At 33.8% G+C, this 20,838-nt stretch overlaps 1 protein-coding gene across 8 annotated transcripts in view; it reads right to left on the bottom strand.

Annotated features, from left to right (window-relative positions):
* Positions 1-20,838, bottom strand: part of FMN1 (formin 1) — a 172,622-nt gene that overhangs the window by 65,481 nt on the left and 86,303 nt on the right. For all 8 annotated transcript variants that reach the window (XM_030274542.4, XM_030274539.4, XM_041716679.2 and 5 more), the window contains 2 exons: positions 17,481-17,631; positions 7,275-7,362 (listed from right to left, as the gene is read on the bottom strand). In XM_030274542.4, the coding sequence (XP_030130402.4) occupies positions 7,275-7,362; positions 17,481-17,631 (239 nt within the window). The remainder of the gene's footprint in view (positions 1-7,274; positions 7,363-17,480; positions 17,632-20,838) is intronic.

Genomic DNA, 20,838 nt, shown 5'->3' with positions numbered 1-20,838 from the left:
AAAAAAGCAACATTTCCAACCATTTTTGTCTTACTGGAAAGATTCAAATCCCTCAGGACTGCAACAAAATGTAAAGCCTGAACCACTGACATTGACAAAAATCTTTGTTTTAAAAAAACTCCTCAGGATTCGAATTTATGAGATTCTCTCTTATCTCCTGCAAGACAGTTCCAAGAGTTGCACTATCTTCTGCATCATCTCATAAAATTTCAAAAGAACCTAGGAGATGGAAAATCTCTTGGAAAACTGGCTTCACAGTCCAATATATTTAATTGTTAAGATTAACAACATGCATACTGAGTTCAGAAACTTAACTTTTATCCTATTTTAGCATATTCTGAGATTTGCTTACAAGGAGAAATTTACTTGTCCAGAGATATCTAGAAAAAGCAACTTATTGGAGGAAATTTAAACTTGTACTAGAAATGCAAAGCATCTAATTGATAGTCAAATTTTTATGTACAGATCTATTATGATGACAGGAAGTAGTTGGATAAAAACCCACTGTAATAAGAATATCAAATGTTACACACCTAGCTGAATATTTTAGCCAGATATTTGTCACCAAAATGGCCCCAGAGTCACAAAGTGGTTTTTAATGCTCTATTATGCTATCCACGTTTCTATGCTCAACATCAGACCTAACAAATCAGCATTGTTTTGAAGCTACATGATAAAAAGTGTTTGTAATAAAACTAATGAAATATAATCTGCTAAACCACACTTTTAATAGAATTAATAATAATCAATTAGATATTGACATGAGTTATTTTCTCTCTTGGAGAGAGCATGTAATTGTATATGTACTGCTGTTGTATATGTATACTGTACTGCTATTATTAGCAGTGAATGCATAGACAGATAATTGCAGTTAAAAATCAAGCTGTCCATCAAGCCATCTTAGGATGTCAGTATATGTAGAGACACATTCTCAGTAAGTCAGATTTACTGCCAAAATCTACATAACCTCCTTTATTTAATCTTTATACATTTTAGTGTCTTAGCCCTTTTTTTTTTTTCAATTAGAACTGATTAAACTGAATGCCATGCACATCTGGAGCAGAAGACAAAAATGAAAACATGCACATTTATGAAGATTGGCCCACTTTTTTTGAAAAAAAGCATTGATTTTGAAAAGCTGGAAGAAGTCTCCAATTTCACAGATGTCCTAATATTCTTCTTATTAAAATATGGCATGTGCAAATACATTCACAGTATTTTGTGTAAATTAGCTTGAATGGGGGCAGCTTAAAAAGACCCACTGCATTAGATCAAAAAAAGTAATTATTTTGATTTTCACTTAAAGTAACAAAAGCTTTTTGACTTTTCTATGAAAAACAAACCCCACTTTTAATCATATGTATATTAACTTCATTAAGATTAATACAAACCTTGGTATGCTTTCCAAAAAGCTCTTCCTGATACAGTGAATTTAACCATGATACTTTACTGCATTAAATCTCATTATATCCAACTTACGTAAGTGTAAGTAATATAGATGAAGTATCATAAATCCACAAAAGAGGCTCCAAAACAATTAATAGATATTACAATATCAATCATCATCGGTGGTTTTTACTTTCATCTTGCTTTCTAGTTAGCTGTCTTCCTTACACTGTCAATTCAGTTAGAATATTTCACCTACACCTCACAATATGTCAGAAGGAAGTAGACTCATGCTGTGAAAAGCTGGTAATTTTATTGGGTTCCTCTACCTTTAAAAAATCTGTTACTTGGCCAAGTCTGGTTTCTGAGATCCTTTTTTGCAGGGAAATTGAGGCAAACATTTTTATGTTGCCTATGGTGTCTGCTCACAAGAAGAAGAATTTATATACACAAGGATCATTAGTGCAGAGTTGCACCCATTAGGATATAATAACCGTCAGCTAAGACAAAAAACAGATCAGCATCATGCATTCAAACTAAGAGGCACACATAAAAATACTTGCCAGCTACATTTCACACACTAAGAACATTTTTTAAAATATAAATTTATACAAAAGTTTTTTAACATACTAACTTCAAAAAAATGAATCTAACAGATTCCCAGCTGCATAGATTTTTCACATATTCTGATCAATTAAAAAATGTAAAGCAACAAAAAAAGCTGAGAATATACTTACCTCCTCTAAATAAGCTTAAATACCAACAGTGTTAAGGCTGAATCTGATATACAGCCTCACTCCTACTAAACACATTTTGGCTAAATCAGGATTTAAGTCCTGCTGACAGAGCTTACATAGACTCACCAGTATCAAACCATTTAATGTGACAATTAGACTATGAAATATGAAGGAATCACCTTAACTGCTCCCAAATGATAAAACAAAAGTATGTTATTTAAATAAAAGGAGCTTGCCAAAGCTCCATTTATTTGACCTGGAAGTACTTAGTTGTTTTAGGTACTGCATTCTGTTGAGTAAGGCTTGATTTCATAGGAACATGCAGCCTGTCATTGGGAAATTTAAATAAAATTGTGACTGACCTAGTCAATTATTTAACAGTCATTTAACAAATGACTGTTAAATACTTGGCAAAACTGACTGTAATATCCAGATCCCTCTGATTTGCTTCTGATAAATTGATATGTTATCAACTTATTTAAAGGTTTTCTCCAGTATTAATTGCCATGCAGCACAAAAAAAATATAAAATAAAGAAGTACCATGGGCACAATGGAGGTTTATAAAACTAAGAAAGCATGAATCCTGCAAGAAGTCATGAACAAAAGACTCCTGCACTAATGTTAACCTACCCACATGCAATGGATGTCCAAAACAGATTCATAAAAATGTATGTTGTGAATTTTCCCAAAAAAGAAAAAAACACTTAATTTTAAATAGAATTGTTTCCCAGCTTCTGAGATGGGTATGCAGTGATCTTTATACTTCATGCATAGTATACAAAATATCAAGAATACATGCATGTAATATTTTGGATAGGTGGGAAAGTCACAAAACTTTGGAGCAACAGTTTAGGTGTGCCATAAGGCATAACTTGCACTAAGACAATGCAAACCTATTTATAAAACCTTCTATGGGCTCTTATTAGAGCAATCCCAGGATGATTAGAAATATAATACTGAATCAGATGGTTATTAGACTGTTCATCAGTCTGGTTGGGTTAATCTACCATTCACATTCTTCCAATTTTTTACTCCCGTATCCTGAAGTGAAAGGGAAATCACAAAGTTGAAGGAAATCAGTTAGATGCTTCACTTTCTTTAAGCATTAGAATAATCTCTATGCTAAGGACAAATGTTAAGTTCTCCCCTTTTCATACAGGCTGTATTCTGTCAGCATTGTTGTGCTACAGCACAGCTACCATGGTTTTGGAAAATGTACCAGTGAAGTCCACAGCTGAAGGGAATATACTGCACTTTACCACCACAATGGGTACAGAAGGCTATTAACTCTACATCTGATGTGATCTACCATATTTCAAAGATTTAGTCCCATAGAAAATATACCAGCATGTATACCAGCAGGCCATCTAGTTAATGTGCTCTGACAGCAATCAGAATGAAATATTTGACAGTGTATTTCCTCAATGTAAAGAAGCAGAACTTCTGGTGCTCTACAATTTTAGTGGAAAAATGCAGGTAATATGAATGTAGGCAGGAATTTAGGAGAATTGCTCTTTTGAACATAAGACATCTACATTTTATCTACATCCCATTTTCTGTAACTAAAAGTTTTCATCTGGGCTGCCCCACAATTTTGCCAGTTAACTCTTGAACAAGGATCCCCGTAGCTCATGGAAAGCCAGTACAGATGATATGCACTGCAGAAAGGAGTATTATTATGTCTTTTCCAGTGCACTGCTATTGCCAGCTACTACTTGGGAACTGTCTCAGTGAGAGGAATATTGTCCTGTAAAAGGCTGGGACAAGGACCCACATAGTATTTTCACATACAGCTATAATCAGAATTTCCCATTACAAACAAAATTGAAACACCTCACTGTAGAGAGAATTGTAGTATTTCAACAGTAAAACCACACAAATAGTGTTGATCCACAAGTTTGTCTCTCAAGTTGTAATATGTCAGCTGAACAATGATAGGAAAAGACAGAAGTGGATTGATGTGAAATGGAGATTACGTCTCGAAGTGTGGATGCTTAAAGTGTACCTAACAAGTAATCTCTGCTATTCTTCTTATAAAGGTTTTTATAAGAAAAATGTCTTCTTATAAAGGTTTTTAAAAATGCAGAGAAGCAGCCTTAAAAATAATTCTAAACCTATACACAATTTGATTGCTGCTATTTGTCTTTTCAATATACAGATCCTATATAGCATACTGAGTCCGACAGATTTTCTGCCTGCTTCTTCTGCTCAGGAAATGGGTAACATTAACAAAAAACTTTATTGCTCTCACCAGTACCAGATTCAACAGTGCTCAGAACACTGAAGTACCAGGATTTGTTCTCTCCCACTGAACAAAAAACTGAGTATTAGGACAGGTGCAGCATGACAATGCTAACTTTCCCTGTGCGTCATATAACACTAACACTACCCAAAATAATTATTTAGTTTTATGCTGTATTCTCCTTAGAATGTGCTCAGAAGCAGTATGGATATAAACTTAATTGCAAAGGATGAACTTCATTCTCTTAAACAAACATGTGTGGGAGATCCCCCTCCTGAAGTTTGGTGGCTGGCGCATTATCAAATGCGAACTCAAACATCTGGATGCCAGATATAGTCACTTGCTTGTTTTGCACTGTTGAGTTATCTACGGAATATGCTGTGAAGCTATGTACTTTGATTTGAGAGGATAAGCCTATGGATGCAGAAATTTCACACTATTTTAAAGGAAGATGCAATTTTTCTTGTGGTTACTTTTGTCTTCTCTACAATTCTGCATGCATCTGTATGCACAGGGCAGTCCATCTGAGAATTTCTCTACCTGTATTCTATAACTGCTACTGAAGGTAGACTAACCAATATACCACACATAGACCATACATGACTTTACAACAAACATGGTCATAAAAACTTGAAATAAAAATTAGATTTTTTTTTTTCACTTCTGACTTTCTTTTGCTTCATATATCTACATTCTCTGTTGTAAGTGGTCGAAGGCTATTAACTTTTCCTTGTTTTTCATGTACTGAATTATGCCATGGAAATTGGCATGAAAAAAGAGATGAGTGCTTAATTTATATGTTAGAGATAGCTCTTTTCAACTCCATTTTAAAGAAAAAAAGTTGACATTCATGACCCAATGATTACATGCTTTTTTTGGCTGAGTGTTGTCATGCACCATTTAGCCTATTACAAATTTTTTTCATCCGTGCATTGATTACAGCAGTCTTCAAATAATTTGTCTGCTGAGAGGCGGGACAGGCCGCAGATTTATATTACACAAAATACTATGGAATTAACGGACATTAAAACAGAAACAAGCATAATTCTACTGTTGTCTTCACAGTAATACACATTTCTAAAGGTCCTCTCTACAGAACAATGGTTCCCCTGAGTTTTGTGAATCGGTTTTTCATCCTAGACAGTCTCTGAACACATATTTTGATTAAAATCAGTCAGACTGCTTTGTTAGTATATTTTTTAAAAAGTTCCACTAACGGTATTCCCAAATCTTGATGGCAGTTCCTAGCTGTTTCCATAAGCAAGAGGCAGCATATCCTATTGCTGCCTTAAGCAACACATGTGGTGACAGGCCAGTCATTTACTACCTCAGACAAGAAAGGGCGATGAGTTCCAAACTTTTCTTCAGTGACAGCACTTGTTTTGGTGTCTTTCTTCTACAAACACTCTTAATTTTCATTAAACTTGTAGGTCTGCATTAGCTAAATCTACAACTGCAAGTAGTGTTTTCGTATTTAGAAATGGATTTGTAGACAGCAACAGTTCACACTATGTATGTTTCAGGGAGTTTTAACTATCAGTGATCTGATCCTGGGGAATTTAGAGACTGCTATACACTGAGACTGATAGCATGCTCCTTAAGCAAACCTTCTTGTTTAGTCTGATTCTGAAGCATGCTTTTGCACTCTGAGACAGCTCTGCAATGCAAACACAGCCAAGGGGACAACTGGTACATGTGATTCAAAAGTGCACTGCTGACTCAAGCTAAAAATGCTATTGGATATATACACGAATATTTGGGTCAAATCTCTTAGATTTGATAAAAATTGGCCAGAAGATTTCAAAAGCTACACAAGTACAGCAAACAACTGAGAGAGACAGAGATACCCTATTTTAGTAGAACACCATGACATGGAAAATAAAAAGAAAACCAATCTCTGAAGATCCTTAAGAACACCCAGATTTTGTAATAAAGCTTCTATCCTATCCTTATGCTGCTGACACTTCTGCCAGCAAATTATTCAGACCTTTAGTAATAGTGGTTTTCTTTCCATTTCATTCTGATACCTTTCACACAATACTGGCAGGCACAAAGTTATTCCTTCTTTTCCTTATTCCTCTGCATCCCAAGAGACATCTGTAAGCCCTAGTGCTTTTAAAGTGCTACATGCTCAAAGGCTCTTTTGAAATTAATAATAATCAATGCCAGCAGCATCTCAACACCCTACCCAGTATTTGCATGTGATGGAGGGAAAACAATAGCAAAAAAGGAGACATCAACTTGAGTTGTTCCAGCAGTTGTTTTAAATGGTGAATATTTTCCTTTTCTTAATGTGAAAAAGAAATAAACAATATCCTTAAACAATATCTTTTTAAATCCAGAACATAAGCAGACTCTCAATCACCCCAGTGTTCTGAAAAATCTGTATTTCTCTACAGTTGTATTGGCAAACTCAAATAATTTCTACCAGTAATGGAATTTACAACTGACTAGCCCCATGCTTTGAAAAATGCCATCCAGTAATTCTCCTTCTTACACAGTCACATCAGTTTGGGATGTACTTCTTACTTATACTGTTAATGAAGCAAAATGTAAATATTAAAACATACTGACTGCCTGTTTGAAGCCCAAAAGATTTACACATAAGCCCTCCATTTAATTCCTGTTGGTGGACGACTTGCTTTAGAAAACGTAGGGAACTGCAGGGGAGGAATATGAAAACACTGTACTGAAAGTGTTATGTTAACTGTAAAGAACAGAAAGAGTATCTAAATTCAATTCTAGTTTTTAGGTGAAACTTTTACATATACTGGAATATATTGGAATAATTATTCTTCTGGTAGTTTAGGAGACCTTCCAAAACGCATTCTGCACTGTCAGAAATTTTCTGAGGGCTATGATAAAATATCCATGCAAGTACAATACATTAAGTGTAAGAAATACTTACCTTGTTGAATATCCTTCATCTCCAAGTGCAAACTCGATATTAAAATTCCTACAGTTTGAGATCGTTTTCCATCCAGCAATTTGATAATCTAGAAAGGTGATGAAAAATTATCTGAGATCAAGAAAACACTCTACAAAGGGTTCAGTCACTTTTATAACAGAAGCTAATTTATGAATTGAATTCAATGTTTCTCCAAATATCACACCCTTTTATTAACTAAATGTGGTAGTAAGACCTTAATCTTATCTTTGTGCTCTGCTCCTTAAAAAATGAATTATCACCAGGTCTACTAAAGAACATCACCTCCTACTTGTAGAATGCTAAGGAAACACAGGAAAAGAAAAAGGCACATCAAATACGTATTCTGGAATATGTTTTTTCCCCTCTTTTTCTTTAAATGATATTTTAGGAACTATTAAAGACACTGAGTACATCACAAGTTCCTTAGTTTGTCTGGTAGTTTACATTTCAGTGTAAATGGGTTTATGTCTATTTTTTTCAGCAAAGAATCAATTCCTCACCAAGCAAAACTGAAGAATTGTCTTTTTATGCCCTCTCAACACTACTTCTGGAACACTGGATACTACTCAAAGCATTTCTTTTGCTCATGTCTGAATGTGCTTATTCCACACTGTTGACACTCTACAGGGATTTCAGGATTTTTTTCACATTTGGGTACAGATATTTGATAGTATAATATACTGACATTCCGACTGTAATATTTTCTGATGTCAGTTTAGGGGGAAAAGAAGAAAGAGGAAGAAGGGAAACCTTAATGTTATTTTGGTTGGTTGACATTAGGTATAAAGAAGAGAAAACGTGTGGCTCAGATGTTAGAAATTTAAAAAAAAAATTTCCCACAATATCTGGGCTATTGGTATTTGTGATTTTGATTTATTTGGTACAGAAAATATGACAGGAGCACATCACAAAATGCAATACAGACACAAGTTCTTCAAAAATACAAAAGGTTCAGATCCAAGCAGATGGCTTACTTCATACTGCTGATGTACAAAAACTATTAAAAATACTAACGCCTATGCAAGATTAAAACTAATAGCTGTGTTTTCTCTAAATTTATATTCTTAGTATTTGAACAATATTTAATCTATACTTCTCCAAATTTAATTTTATTGTTTAAATTAAGGGTGGCACTTATATTTGGATATTTAATAATAGTAAAAACATAAAGCAATTGCTATCCCTTATTCCTGGAATACTATAATTGATGCTCAAATTAGAGACAGTAACTGACAAAATTTATACTAACTCATAAAAATGCTTTCTACCTGTGTTTTATGTGATTTTACCTATGAAAATACTTAGTCACTCATCCATAAAAAACTAAATTTTTTGACAAATACAGGAAAAAGAGAAACAATACTGACATTTTCACGTGAAAATGTGATGTTAGAATTCTTATTTAGAGTACTGAAATTGGATCATATATGTACTAGTTGGAACAAATGCTCTCTTCAACAAAGATCTGACAGATATTTTAGGTCCTTTTTATAGGTACTCAATAATAAACTTATGTTAAAGTATATAGTGCATATTTTCTGCCAAAATTTGAAAAAATCTATCCTGAGAGATTTTTCTGCCTATATGTACAGCATATACGATGGATATTGAGAAATTAATACTGTGGAAAGTTTTTTGTTCAAATGGCAAAGAATTCAGGCTCTTTATCTCCTGAGTACACAAGCAGACAAGATTATTTTGCTCCAATTTACCTTAAATGAACACTGTGGAAGCATCACATCCTGTTGACTGATTCTTCTGAGCAAATATAAGTAAATGCTTCGTTTATCATGGTCATTTCTGAAGCTTTACATGAATTTGCTGAACTCTACAGCACATTAACTTCTTACAGGGATAATTACAGGCTTGAGCAGTACACAATTTGTACAGCATTCACTGACCACCAAGCTGACCTAGTTCAGGGCAAATTCATAGGTTGTTATAAACTCCATTAGACATGCCTAGTTTGAGGGAAAACCTTTCCAGACCATAGCTGTTGCAGACAATATGACATTTGAAATCATTCCACTGAAGTATTTGTAAGTGCTACTATATCCTCCAGATATGATCAAACTAACTCACATCACTAAGCAAGACCTCCCTCCTAAACAATTTGTAAGAAACCCCTTAAAGAAAGCCCTACATAATTTTAAAAGTTAAACTAGAGATGAATGATTTTAAAGGGCAACTGACTGTGTGTTCACATGCATTTTTGACAAATTTACACATGGTCACAATTACCAGGCATCGAGCTAGATGCAGACTATCTGAAATAGCTTCAACCAAGTAAGCGAAGGCTAATAAGTAATTCATTAGAGAGCAAAAATGGAGGACCATGACAACAAAATAGCTTATATTGAGCATAAAACTACATAAACCCCACAGTTATAACTAAGTATTATACTGGAATTTTGTAATCAATTTTTAGAAAGAATGTGGAACTTGAAAGATTTTGCAGTTAAAATATATAATCAGTAGTAAAACAGAGAATTAATTTTCAAAGACACTAACTTTGTCCCAAATGATGGTTATTCTGCCACTAAGGGGGAATTACATATGTGTGTGAATTCCAAGTCGAAAGGAAAGACCAAAAAAATCAGCACTTTTTCAGTTCAGTAAAAACATAAGGCAAATAAAAAGAAAGTTTGTAAAGACAGTGTTGAACTATTTAGTCTATGCTTTTAAAAGACAAATCACTGATCACCTCTCAGCATATTGGGACTTGCTTGTAGCTGGCAGTGACAGGTAAGCAGCTACAAACCGGCTGACGCCAGCTGATGCTGCTGTGCCAGCTGGTGGGGTTTGCCAGCTGCCTGTTGCTTCTCCAGACTATGAATATATTGTTGTAATGGATGCAGCATCTTCTGGTTTAGTAATAAAATTGTGGCCGCTGGTCATAATTAATTTACTTCACTAATCCATAGCATTATTTGATTTTTGTGGGTTTTCCCTCTATTTTTTAATGTTAAGTTAGCTGATTTGCTGTACACAAGTGTCTCATCTACATCTTTTAAATCTTTACAATCTAATTAAAAAGTGAAGATACACCAAAGCTTGAATACACACTAATAGGTTATTCTGCCATTCCCATTAGAAGGTGTTTCTCTAATGTAGCCAGAAATGTATTTCATTAAATACTATACAGCAGTTTAGTTTTGTCAAACTGCAATGTCTATATTCTGTCCAGGACACTTACTGGTGCTCAAATCTGAAGAGATTCAGTTTACTTAAGTGATTAAAAGCTAAATCCTTCCTCCTGGTGATGCATGGATTCCTTCCATAATATTTAAATTTATCAAGAAAAGCCATAAGCTAAAAAGCTTTCCTGCATATTACAGCATTTCCCTCCATTCCCACTCACCAACTTTTACAAATCAACAGCCTTGACCCGTGTTTGGATTGCTGAAACCCTGTTCAAACACAGGAAGAATATCTCGCACAAGAAGCCAAAGTATGTCTCTCAAGCCACTCTGCATAAACACTCCAAGAGCTACCAATGAAATTTCAGAAGCTTAAGACTAGACATTATCTCTCATATTCCTACTCAAGGGAGAGCCAAATTTAACTATGTTTTCCTCAACATGGATGAACCATAGCTTTATATTTTTTAAAGTCTATTTATAATTTTATTAGCTGAAAAACACCACTACTTTTAGCCTTTTTCTAAAGTACACACAAATGGCAATTTATCAGGTTCAAATAGGAGGTATGAATGAGCCAGTAAGAAACTTATCTCAATATCATTACTCCTATCAGAACTGCAAAAATAAGACAAACTACTAAACATATTCACCATGTGGATAATTTTGATATTCTACATGACTTCAGGGCTTTGTGATAAACAAGGAATGCCAGTTATTTTTCTCAGCACAGCATAAAATACAAAAAGTGAGAGTTCCTCAGATGAGCATGCACTAGCATTTTACTACTTCTGCTTAAGTTTGAACACTGTTCATTATCTTATGCAGACAGCTGAAGACAGTCATTGTGTTTCAACCCTGCAAAGCTTCCAACATTTTCTACACTATCTGCCTTTCTTGCGGAAACACGAAATTTATTAATTGTAATTCCTCATTTAGTTAGATGGACAAAAACTTGCTGACAGGCATATCCCTTTCAGTTAAAAAAATGCAATTCACTCAAAATATTGACACTCTTTGTAAATGAGAACACATGTTAATAATTATGTGAAGTCTGTTAGAGATAATAGACAACAGAAAAGCCATTATCTTTAATGTCCTCCTGTGTCTTTGAAATTATAATCATTGCACTAAAGGGCCAAAAATGATTGATGGACTTTCATTTGGAGCATACACCTGACACAAATTACTTGACACACACTCATTTTTTTTTTTGTAAGATGAAGACAGAGTGGCATCAAAAATATCCAACTATCCTGTTTCTTGAAAAAGTATAGAAAATACTTGAGTTTTTGAGGATAAATTACTAACAAGTGCTCAAATATATTGTAAAAACAAACACAATGTCAAAATACATGTTAAATCTAGCAATGGAGCTACAAAATGCACATGGAAAAATTGTGGCAAAGGAATCTTTTTTAAATATTTCTCTTTCAAGATTATAGAGTATCATAGCTTAATACATAATGAGTAATGTCTTTTATTTATTTGTTTCATATTCAGGTGCTAAGGGACTTTAGTTTTCCTCCAATAATTTGAACTTTTCCTAATGCAGATTCAACCACTTCAGAACTATAAAATAACTATGATAGAAATACCACTCCTTCTGTATGTTATTTATCCACCTAGAATCTCTGGAAAAGGCAGCAATCCTCTCTTCTCCATTTCATGAACATCAACTCCAAACATTTACTCATTACATCATTTCATATAAGATTATAATACATCTAGTTTTAATTCAAAAACATTTTTATGAGAGAAGAATTATGTTTTTAATGTTTAAATACATTGTATAGTATTTTGCTCTAATATTGGGACATAACTAATACATTCATCTAGCTAGTAAATCCTCCCAACCAGAAAAAACAAATTCTACTCTCAAGACATAATATCAAAACTTCAGAATACCAGTTTTTATCATTATCTACATAATACAGTAGAACACTTAATAGAAGATTGCATACATGCATAGAAGATAAATGAAGAGTTTCCTGAATTATTTCAGTGGGCGTACAGTTGGAAAAAAACCTTAAAAGTTCTTCCAAAGGTGCTACATTTTCCAAAGGGCTGCATGATCAAAGAAGCATGAGCAGTCACACAGTTTGCAGAGCTTCTAAACCCAAATAAGCATTACCATAACAAATTTCAAGAATTCAAGTATATGTATTTGTGTACTAGAAAGGTACACCTGACCTTTGTTTAACTTCTATTTGGCTTTCATTGTATCACCATCAAGTGAATGCACTATATTTTTCCAAAATAAGTTGTTATATTTCTAAAAATAAGTAAATTAACCCTCTATGCAGTCCTTTAGGCTGTATTACCATTGCTGCTTAGATTCTTAATTTCCCTTCCTTTCTTCCCCCACATACTTGTCAGAAGCCTCTAGAAATCAGTGTAACCCAATAAGCCATTTCTGTCTGGCATGAATGCAACAAATTTGGGAATAATGAAAGTGTTTTTGAAAAAAGTATAGCCAGCTGTTTCAGTCCACAGGACAATGGACAGAAGGTGGACTGTGTCTTTTAATTAATTAACAGTGTCAAGATGTTGAAAAGGCAGTCAAAATGTCATTCACAGCACTTCTGCACTTCAAGACAGTTATCAATTATATGTGTACCATTCTAAACAAATTTTCCTAAAGATCTCCAAATACAGAAACACAATTTCCTTAGCCAAATTTTTAGTGCATTCCTTCAGTATCCTTGCTCTTAGAAAGCTTTTCATAATTTTTCTTTGCAGCAGCTGCATACACTTGATTACACTTATACTGTGTGTCCCAACCAACCTTCTCCTTTCTAGACTAAACAATCATAATAATTTGATTCTTTCCTTAGAGACTACTTCACTTTTCATCATTCTCCGGCTTCTTGACTCTTTACAGTTAGCAGATTCTTAATGAAGGGTTGTAGTGCCTAAATCTAGATGCAGTTCAACTGAGACATGGCTGAATAGTGTCTTGCAAGCAATACTTGATCTATCAGAGTTCTGCTTTTCATTTTTAGTATTACCATGATTTGACAATTCATGTTCTTCTTGTGAGCTATTATAACGCAAGACTCTTTCTGCTGAACTATTAGCAGTCAGCCAGCTGTACCCCATCTTATTTTTTAGGTAGCTGAATATTCTTAATGATATTAACCTTGTGGTTAATTGCATTAGTTTTGTGCTTATCTTTGTTTGTCAGACCAGATCTCAGATACTTGAAAACCTTGTGAAGGATCTACTTCAGTACTATTCTCACAAATAGGTGGTGGCTGCAGAGTTAACATTCTGCTATTCAAGAAATAAGTGAAAATACCAATGTAACTACAACCAGCAAAGAAGTCCACAGAGTCCTCAGTGTATTCTTCTATTTGTACAGTGAGTACATATACATGCATGAATAGAAATATTATTGATGATATATTGAAATATTATTGATACATTATAAATATTAATTTTATGAAAAATTTATTATATTGTAATTGTATAATATATATGAGAATAATTATATATGTATAATATGAATATGTACTCAGAAGTGTGCTTTCTGAGCATAACTTGCCAAATGGTACTGGAAAATAGACCAGCCATTCTATTTATCTTAATCACAGAATCAATCAGGTTGAAAAAGATTTCTGACATCAAGTCCAACCTGTGACTGAACACCACCCTGTCAACCAGACCATGGCACTGAGTGCCACAGCCAGTCCTTCCTTAAACACCTCCAGGGATGGTGACTCTGCCACCTCCCTGGAGAGTCCATTCCTAAGGCTAATCACCCTTTCTGTGAAGAAATTCTTCCTAAAGTCCAACCTAAACCTCCCCTGGTGCAGCTTACGTAGGACATTGAGACATTTCAGGCTGAAAATGGCAGGTGTCTATCAGCTATAAGTAAGAAAAAAAACCACAGCATACAGTGAATTTTTTAATCTGTGTTACCATACAGTGTCTACTACATGGAAAAATGGGTAAGAACGGACCAAACAAAAATTTCTATAGACTTTCCACAGAAGTATTCATTTCACACCCTAAGCATACAGATTATTCCAACTGGTTTCACAAATCTAGTAATTCTGAGAATAAACAGAATAATATTGTTTTATTTTGAATTGCAAAAGAGTTAAATGAGAAACAATTTCCCTCTAATTTAAAAGATAAAATCTTACTTCCAATTGAAAAAGGAACTTGAGTGTGAGGTACTGATGTAATTCTTATTCAAGGAGCAAAGTATTGAATCATCGTGTTTTATTAAGCAGACCTGCACCATCTATTGGTCTGTTATTTCCCTAAATACCAAAGAAGCTGAACTTAGTTTGTGTAAGATGCTATGAAATAAGGCATAGTCTGTGCAGAGAAGAGGTTTAGTGGAGGGAATGGGTCAGTCTTACAGGTATCATTATATAAAACAGCTTAACTATTTCAAACACAAGCTACAACCTCATTGCTGTACCTATATCTTGCTCTGGAAGGTTCTTTTAGTGAACATGAAAAAGGAATTTATACTTAAGTACATAATGACATCTGTAATATATGATGAGCTTCATATGATTCATGTTTCTTAATGTCTGTAGAAAGCATCTTTAACCAGACTATACAATTCCCTATAATGTGACACTGGTACTATTTTTAAGACCAGACAAGCAGAAATTTACGTACTGAAAAAAAAAAAAAAAAAGAAAAAAAAAAAAAAAAAAGATTCTTGCTAAAACTCTAGTAGATATAATTGTTAGGAAAAAGGCAAGAAACTTTGAGAACCAAGAGAAGCATGAGAAACCAGAAATGAAACCAGCCAAATGGACAGCTTTGACAGCTTTATATTGATCTACAGAAGATCTCCATTATTATCTACTAATAAATCCTCCTATAAGTAAATAAAATTAAGGGAGTATATCTACTCTCTACTATTGTATCATTTGCAGCTCACCAAGACTGATCCACTGGAGCCAGCCTGCACATATCTGGGCTTTCAGAGAGACAAAGAAAAACACAGGACCATCAAAGAGGGCCAACTGTCTGTAAAAACATTCAGCTGCTACTATGAGTCATTTAACTGAGAAAGGTGAAAAGGCAGGATACACTAGAAGAAAATGCTTCTGTACTCAAAATTTCCTTGAATTCTTAAAGTGGATTTATTTTCAATTTTTAGTTTGACCAAATGATGGAATGTTTCACACTACTGATTACAAGTTTTGTAAATTCTCATGGAAAACCCTACAGTTCCCATGGTTTGTAAAGCCATGATCACAATCCCATCAGTTTTCCAAACTAAATACATGGTAATAGATATAATTCTGAATATATTTCAAAGGGAATTTATTTTTCTATTTTTCCACAGTACTTGAAAGAAACCTTTTTAATTTCATTAATTTCAGTAAAATATACAATATTTTTAATAACAAAGCAGAATATTAAAAATGTTGGTAGAAATAAAAAAAAATTGAATGAAAATACACTGGTTGCTCACAAAAAATAATGCATATTAATATAAAAATATGTTCTGTAAGTATTACCCAATTCATTTTTGGATAAGCCAAAAGAAATCACTAAAAAATCACGTGACTCAAACAAAGAAGTTAGTTTACAAAGCAGGAAAGAAAAAGAAAAATGCAATTTCATCCTTCAGTATACAGGCCTAATTCTGTACCTTGTTTGTTGTCAAACCTCTTGGAGAAGTAGATATACTCCCTTAATTACTGAGATTTTGAAATAAAAAAACAAGTATTTGCACACATTAATTCCCTTAAAGTTGCAGATGAAATTCTTCAAAGCTCTTTAGAAACCTGTATTTCCTATTACATAATTACTTCTGAAAATTAAATTAATGAAATGTAAAAATAAATGTTAGAAAGAAGGCATAAGATAGGTGACCTAATTGAATTTATGGATACAGCTGCTTCTACATGTCACATTCACTTCAAGCATTTTTCAAGTAAAATATCTCAAAATATTTTTCACAGAGATGTCCACGCCCAACTTCAGTCTACTATTTGAAGAACTGTAACAATTATTTATTTGGTGTGCATTTACAAATGCCAGCATGTCCTCATCCAGGCCCCATTTTTAATTATTTACTTTTTGCATTGCATTAATTTGAATCCTATAATTCTACAGCCTTACTGATACTTTTCATTAGCTGTTGCATTAAGACACAATACAGGAAATTTATCACCAAAGATGTTCTGAAAGACCTGAAAGCCCCAACATGTATACATGTTTCACGTTCTGTATTATAAAATTGAAGGTAGCAAGCACAGCTCACATGCAAAGTGCCCTCTTGTGGTTCCAAGCAGGTAAACTCAAAGAGATTTAAAACACAATAAATGTTTCAGTAGTTTCTGATGTGTAATCATACTTTTTTAGGAAAACAGTATTGATTATTATTCAATCTAGAATTTTTCTGGCAGCAAATACTACTAATGGCATTTATTTTTCCTATCTGCAAATCCCAATTAGCAAGTGCCAGCTGCCTCTGTAATGGGTCATATCTAAAGCTGACTGTATCTGCGCTACAGCAATGACACAGCTACTGCATGTAGCTTTGGCCTTTAAAGACATGATTGTCCTGCCCTTTCCTGACACAACTCCTTAGCTATACTGGAAAAAACCAAAAACCTGGCATTCCTTATTCAAAAGGTTGCTTTAAATTTTATTTTTCCAATAAAATTAATCTCAGTGGAAGAGAGGTTTGCTAGAGTAACTAATGACATGCAGGTTTGCTAGAGTAACTAATGACAGGCATTAATTATAAATCAGCTCAAGGGAAAATAATGGCCTGAAATACTGGCATGTTCATATATTAATTAGAACTTTAATTCTATTATCCTATACAGTATTCTTTCTACTTCAGTGTCATGTGGAACTTTCATTACCAAAGGCAAAAAAATTTCCAAGGGAAATAATAGCACTGCATTCTCAAGCAAGAGAACTGAATCAGCAATCCACAGTTTTCTTCCTTGCTTATTCACAAAAAAATCCAAAAATTAAAAGGGAGTTTTCTCAAAATGAAAGACTAAACAGTATCACACACACAAAAAAAGACAAAAAAAGAAACAATAAATACCTTTTTGGCCTTGGTTTTTTTTTCGTAAGTTTCTGATAATGGTTTTCTTTTTTCCTGAGTAGTGTCTTTGGAGAATAAATATTCAAACTCAGTAGTGTCAAGTATATCAGGTTCTTCCAGTGATTCCCATAACGTTGGCATAGCAGTTTTCCTATAACGGGAAAGGTAATAATAAAATTTCTAAATATTATGAGAAACCATAATAGATCTAACCATAATAGATGAAAATCCATGACAGATTTAAACTCATAGCAACACAAAGAGCATTCCTTTCCTATACCTTGCTCTTGTAAGGAGTCAAAAGTTTTTGTGTTAGTTTTAGTTATTAGTTTCAGCTATGCCTGCTAGACTAAGCATCGTTCGTATTGTACCGTTCTTTGCACAACAACGGCAGCTTGTGCAAATACATGTCAAGAGATTTCTGACACTTCAGCTAGGATTAAAAGTACTCCCATGTCAGCTTTTTTGAGAAATTCCCAGTAATCTATTTAGACCTATAAAAATAAACAATATCAAGACAGTGAACAAACTTTATTCATGAATATTTTAAGAGCGTTTGGGGAAATTTGTATAGGACCTGATTTACTTCACGCTATCCAGAGATGTTGTATCCTCATATTTATCTTTGCTGTAGTTCTGAGAAACTAGAGTGATTATGTGTCTTATATTTTGGGAGATTATGCAGTATTCTTCTCCATTCAACCAACTGCAAATTTTAAACATGGATGATCTTTCCTTCTTTTTTTGCCTTCCAAGACCAGATTTAGTTTTGGATCAGTTGGGAGCTTGTTTACACAATCCTCTAGTTTTATCTAGATTAGGGGAAAATAATATGTAGTGCTATAAACAAAGTACATCAATTCTAAAAGGGCTTTGTCACAAAATTTCAATGTTTCAAGAAAATATGTAGGACAAAACTTCTGAGTGTTCTTGTCTGTTTATCAGTAGAAGGTGGGACCACGTCTTCCAGCAGATGTCACTAAAAGGCAGTGAAATTATTTGCAATTTCAAAAAAAAAGTGATGAAAACCACTATAAAATACAAATGGCTGATATCACTAAACATAGATGTAAGGTGCAACAAAATGGAATACCTACCAATTCAAAAGGAACCACTTTTTTTTTTTTCAAATTTAGGATTTTTTTTCTACTTAACTGACTACTATAATGAATGTTTAAGGAACATTTCCTATTTTTTCTATTAGCATCTGCTGATGCAGCATATTCCGTGTCACAGGACATGCTTAGAGCTCCACAGCTTTGCTCTTCCTGATATTAGTTGCTGTCCCTGAATCAGGACAGTTGTTTTAGCAATACTGAAGAATGAAGGATTCTTTCTGGCTCTGCAACAAGAAGTCCTGGACAGCTTCTGATCTGAGCAGCAAATCCTTGAAGAAATTTCCAGTTCTAATACAGACCATGAAAATGCTGGAAAATTACATCTGGTGACCAGTAGTTCATCAGTATGCTATGAATAATCCCTTACCTTGCAAAGCTTGGTGAACCAGCACTGTCTCAGAAAAAAACTATTGTTTAATTGATTCCACGGGAAGAATTTCAATAAAGTTTATTTATGGACCAACTATTGAATCAACTATGGACCAACACTATGAAAAAATTATGCCAAAGAAATACTGGGAAAGTAAAACCAAAATGTTCAAGCCTCCTGCTCCAAAACATTTCAATTCTGAAAAATTTCAGTTTTCAGAAAATTTTAGTTCTTTTTAATTGTGAAAAACTAAGAATATACAACTGACATTTTAGTTATTTCTTTGTTCCAGTTAAATATTTTATATAAAATATTAACACCTTAACAATGTTTTATTATACCAGAATAATAGTACTTTCTCATCAATATAAATTCATAGCTGTAAAGTAAAATAAAACTCATATTTAAATCCATTAAATTGTAGATATTTACTTCAAATATGTTTAAATATAATAGAGAAACCTGAAAATAAAATATTATAATATTAAATAATTTAAATAAATACATAATTTATAAAAATCATGATTACAGGATAAACTGTAATAAATAATTTCTAAAAATTAACAGTATATAACATATAATAATATAAAAATAACAAGTAATATACTGCATGTATATATTGTATAGCATATATATTATGATGAATTATGGTTGTAAACCATATAGAGTAATATAATTTAGCTTATTAAAATGTTTAAATTTAGCATCTTGGCAATTGCTGCTAGGGTATATTTTGAAAACAGATAATAACGGTTTGAACTTTAAGATCCAAATAATGTAATTTCATTACTTGCATTAATACAGGACCGAATTAAGGAACAACTCTTCATTAAAATAAAATAGTCTGTGTCACTTAAGCATCCCCCTAAAATCCTTTTTGATCCATCCCTCCTAATGAGGTCTATATCAAAGTAATAAATACAAGAAGGAAAAGTCAGAATCAGTCAAATCCAAAAGAGCAGCTGAGTAACTGTGGCATTAAGGTATTAATGATGATCCAGAAAGTGTGACTGGGAGAACTGCTTTTCTCCCGTCACTAAACAGGTAGCATAAACAAAGACTGTAGGATTATTTAAAAAAAAACTGGCCAAAAATTGTTTATTTATGCCTGTTAGCCAAATGACCACTTACAAACTAATTGATAAAACAGTATATTTTGTAGTAACTTTGGATTTTGTACAACAGCATACACTACTAGAACACTGATATAGAACCACAGAATGACCTGGGTTGAAAGAACTTTGAAGATCATCTCATTCTAACCCCTTGCCATGGGCAGGGACAGCCTCCACTAGACCAAGCTGCACAGGGCCCAATCCAATCTGGCCTTGAACACTTTCAGGAAAGAGGCACCTGCAGCTCCTCTTGGAAACCTTTCAGTGTCTCACCACTCTCACAGTAAAGAATTTCTTCCTTACATTCTACCTAAATCTACCTCCTCTAGCCACAGATTTTACTGATACTGGGACTTGCCCCAGCCTAGGTGCAGGACCTTGCTCTTGGCCTTGTTAGCAGTCCCACTTCTTAAGCACATCAAGGTCCCTCTGGATGGCATCCCTCCCTCAAACACATCCCCGCACTAAATCACAGTAAGGCGGGTATTTTTTGTTTAATTTTATATCTACTTTTTTAAAGCTGTAGAGGTCTCCATCAATACTGAGACTTGTCCATAATGGACACTTCATGCTATAGGCTGCTGAGCTGCATGTATTTACACATAGGCTTTATTCTTCCTGCTCTGACAGAATTATATACAGAGGTTAGGTTCTAGTTTAACTGTTTCCAGTTTCTAGAACTGGAATCATAGAGGATGACACAACATAGTTCTCTGAAGAAAGGATCACGTGAAGTGACTGGAAAGCAAAAATGA

This window comes from Taeniopygia guttata, chromosome 5 (assembly GCF_048771995.1).
Source record: "Taeniopygia guttata chromosome 5, bTaeGut7.mat, whole genome shotgun sequence".
Taxonomy (NCBI): domain Eukaryota; kingdom Metazoa; phylum Chordata; class Aves; order Passeriformes; family Estrildidae; genus Taeniopygia; species Taeniopygia guttata.
The sequence above is the reverse complement of the archived record's forward strand: the minus strand, read 5'-3'. Positions and strand labels throughout refer to the sequence as shown.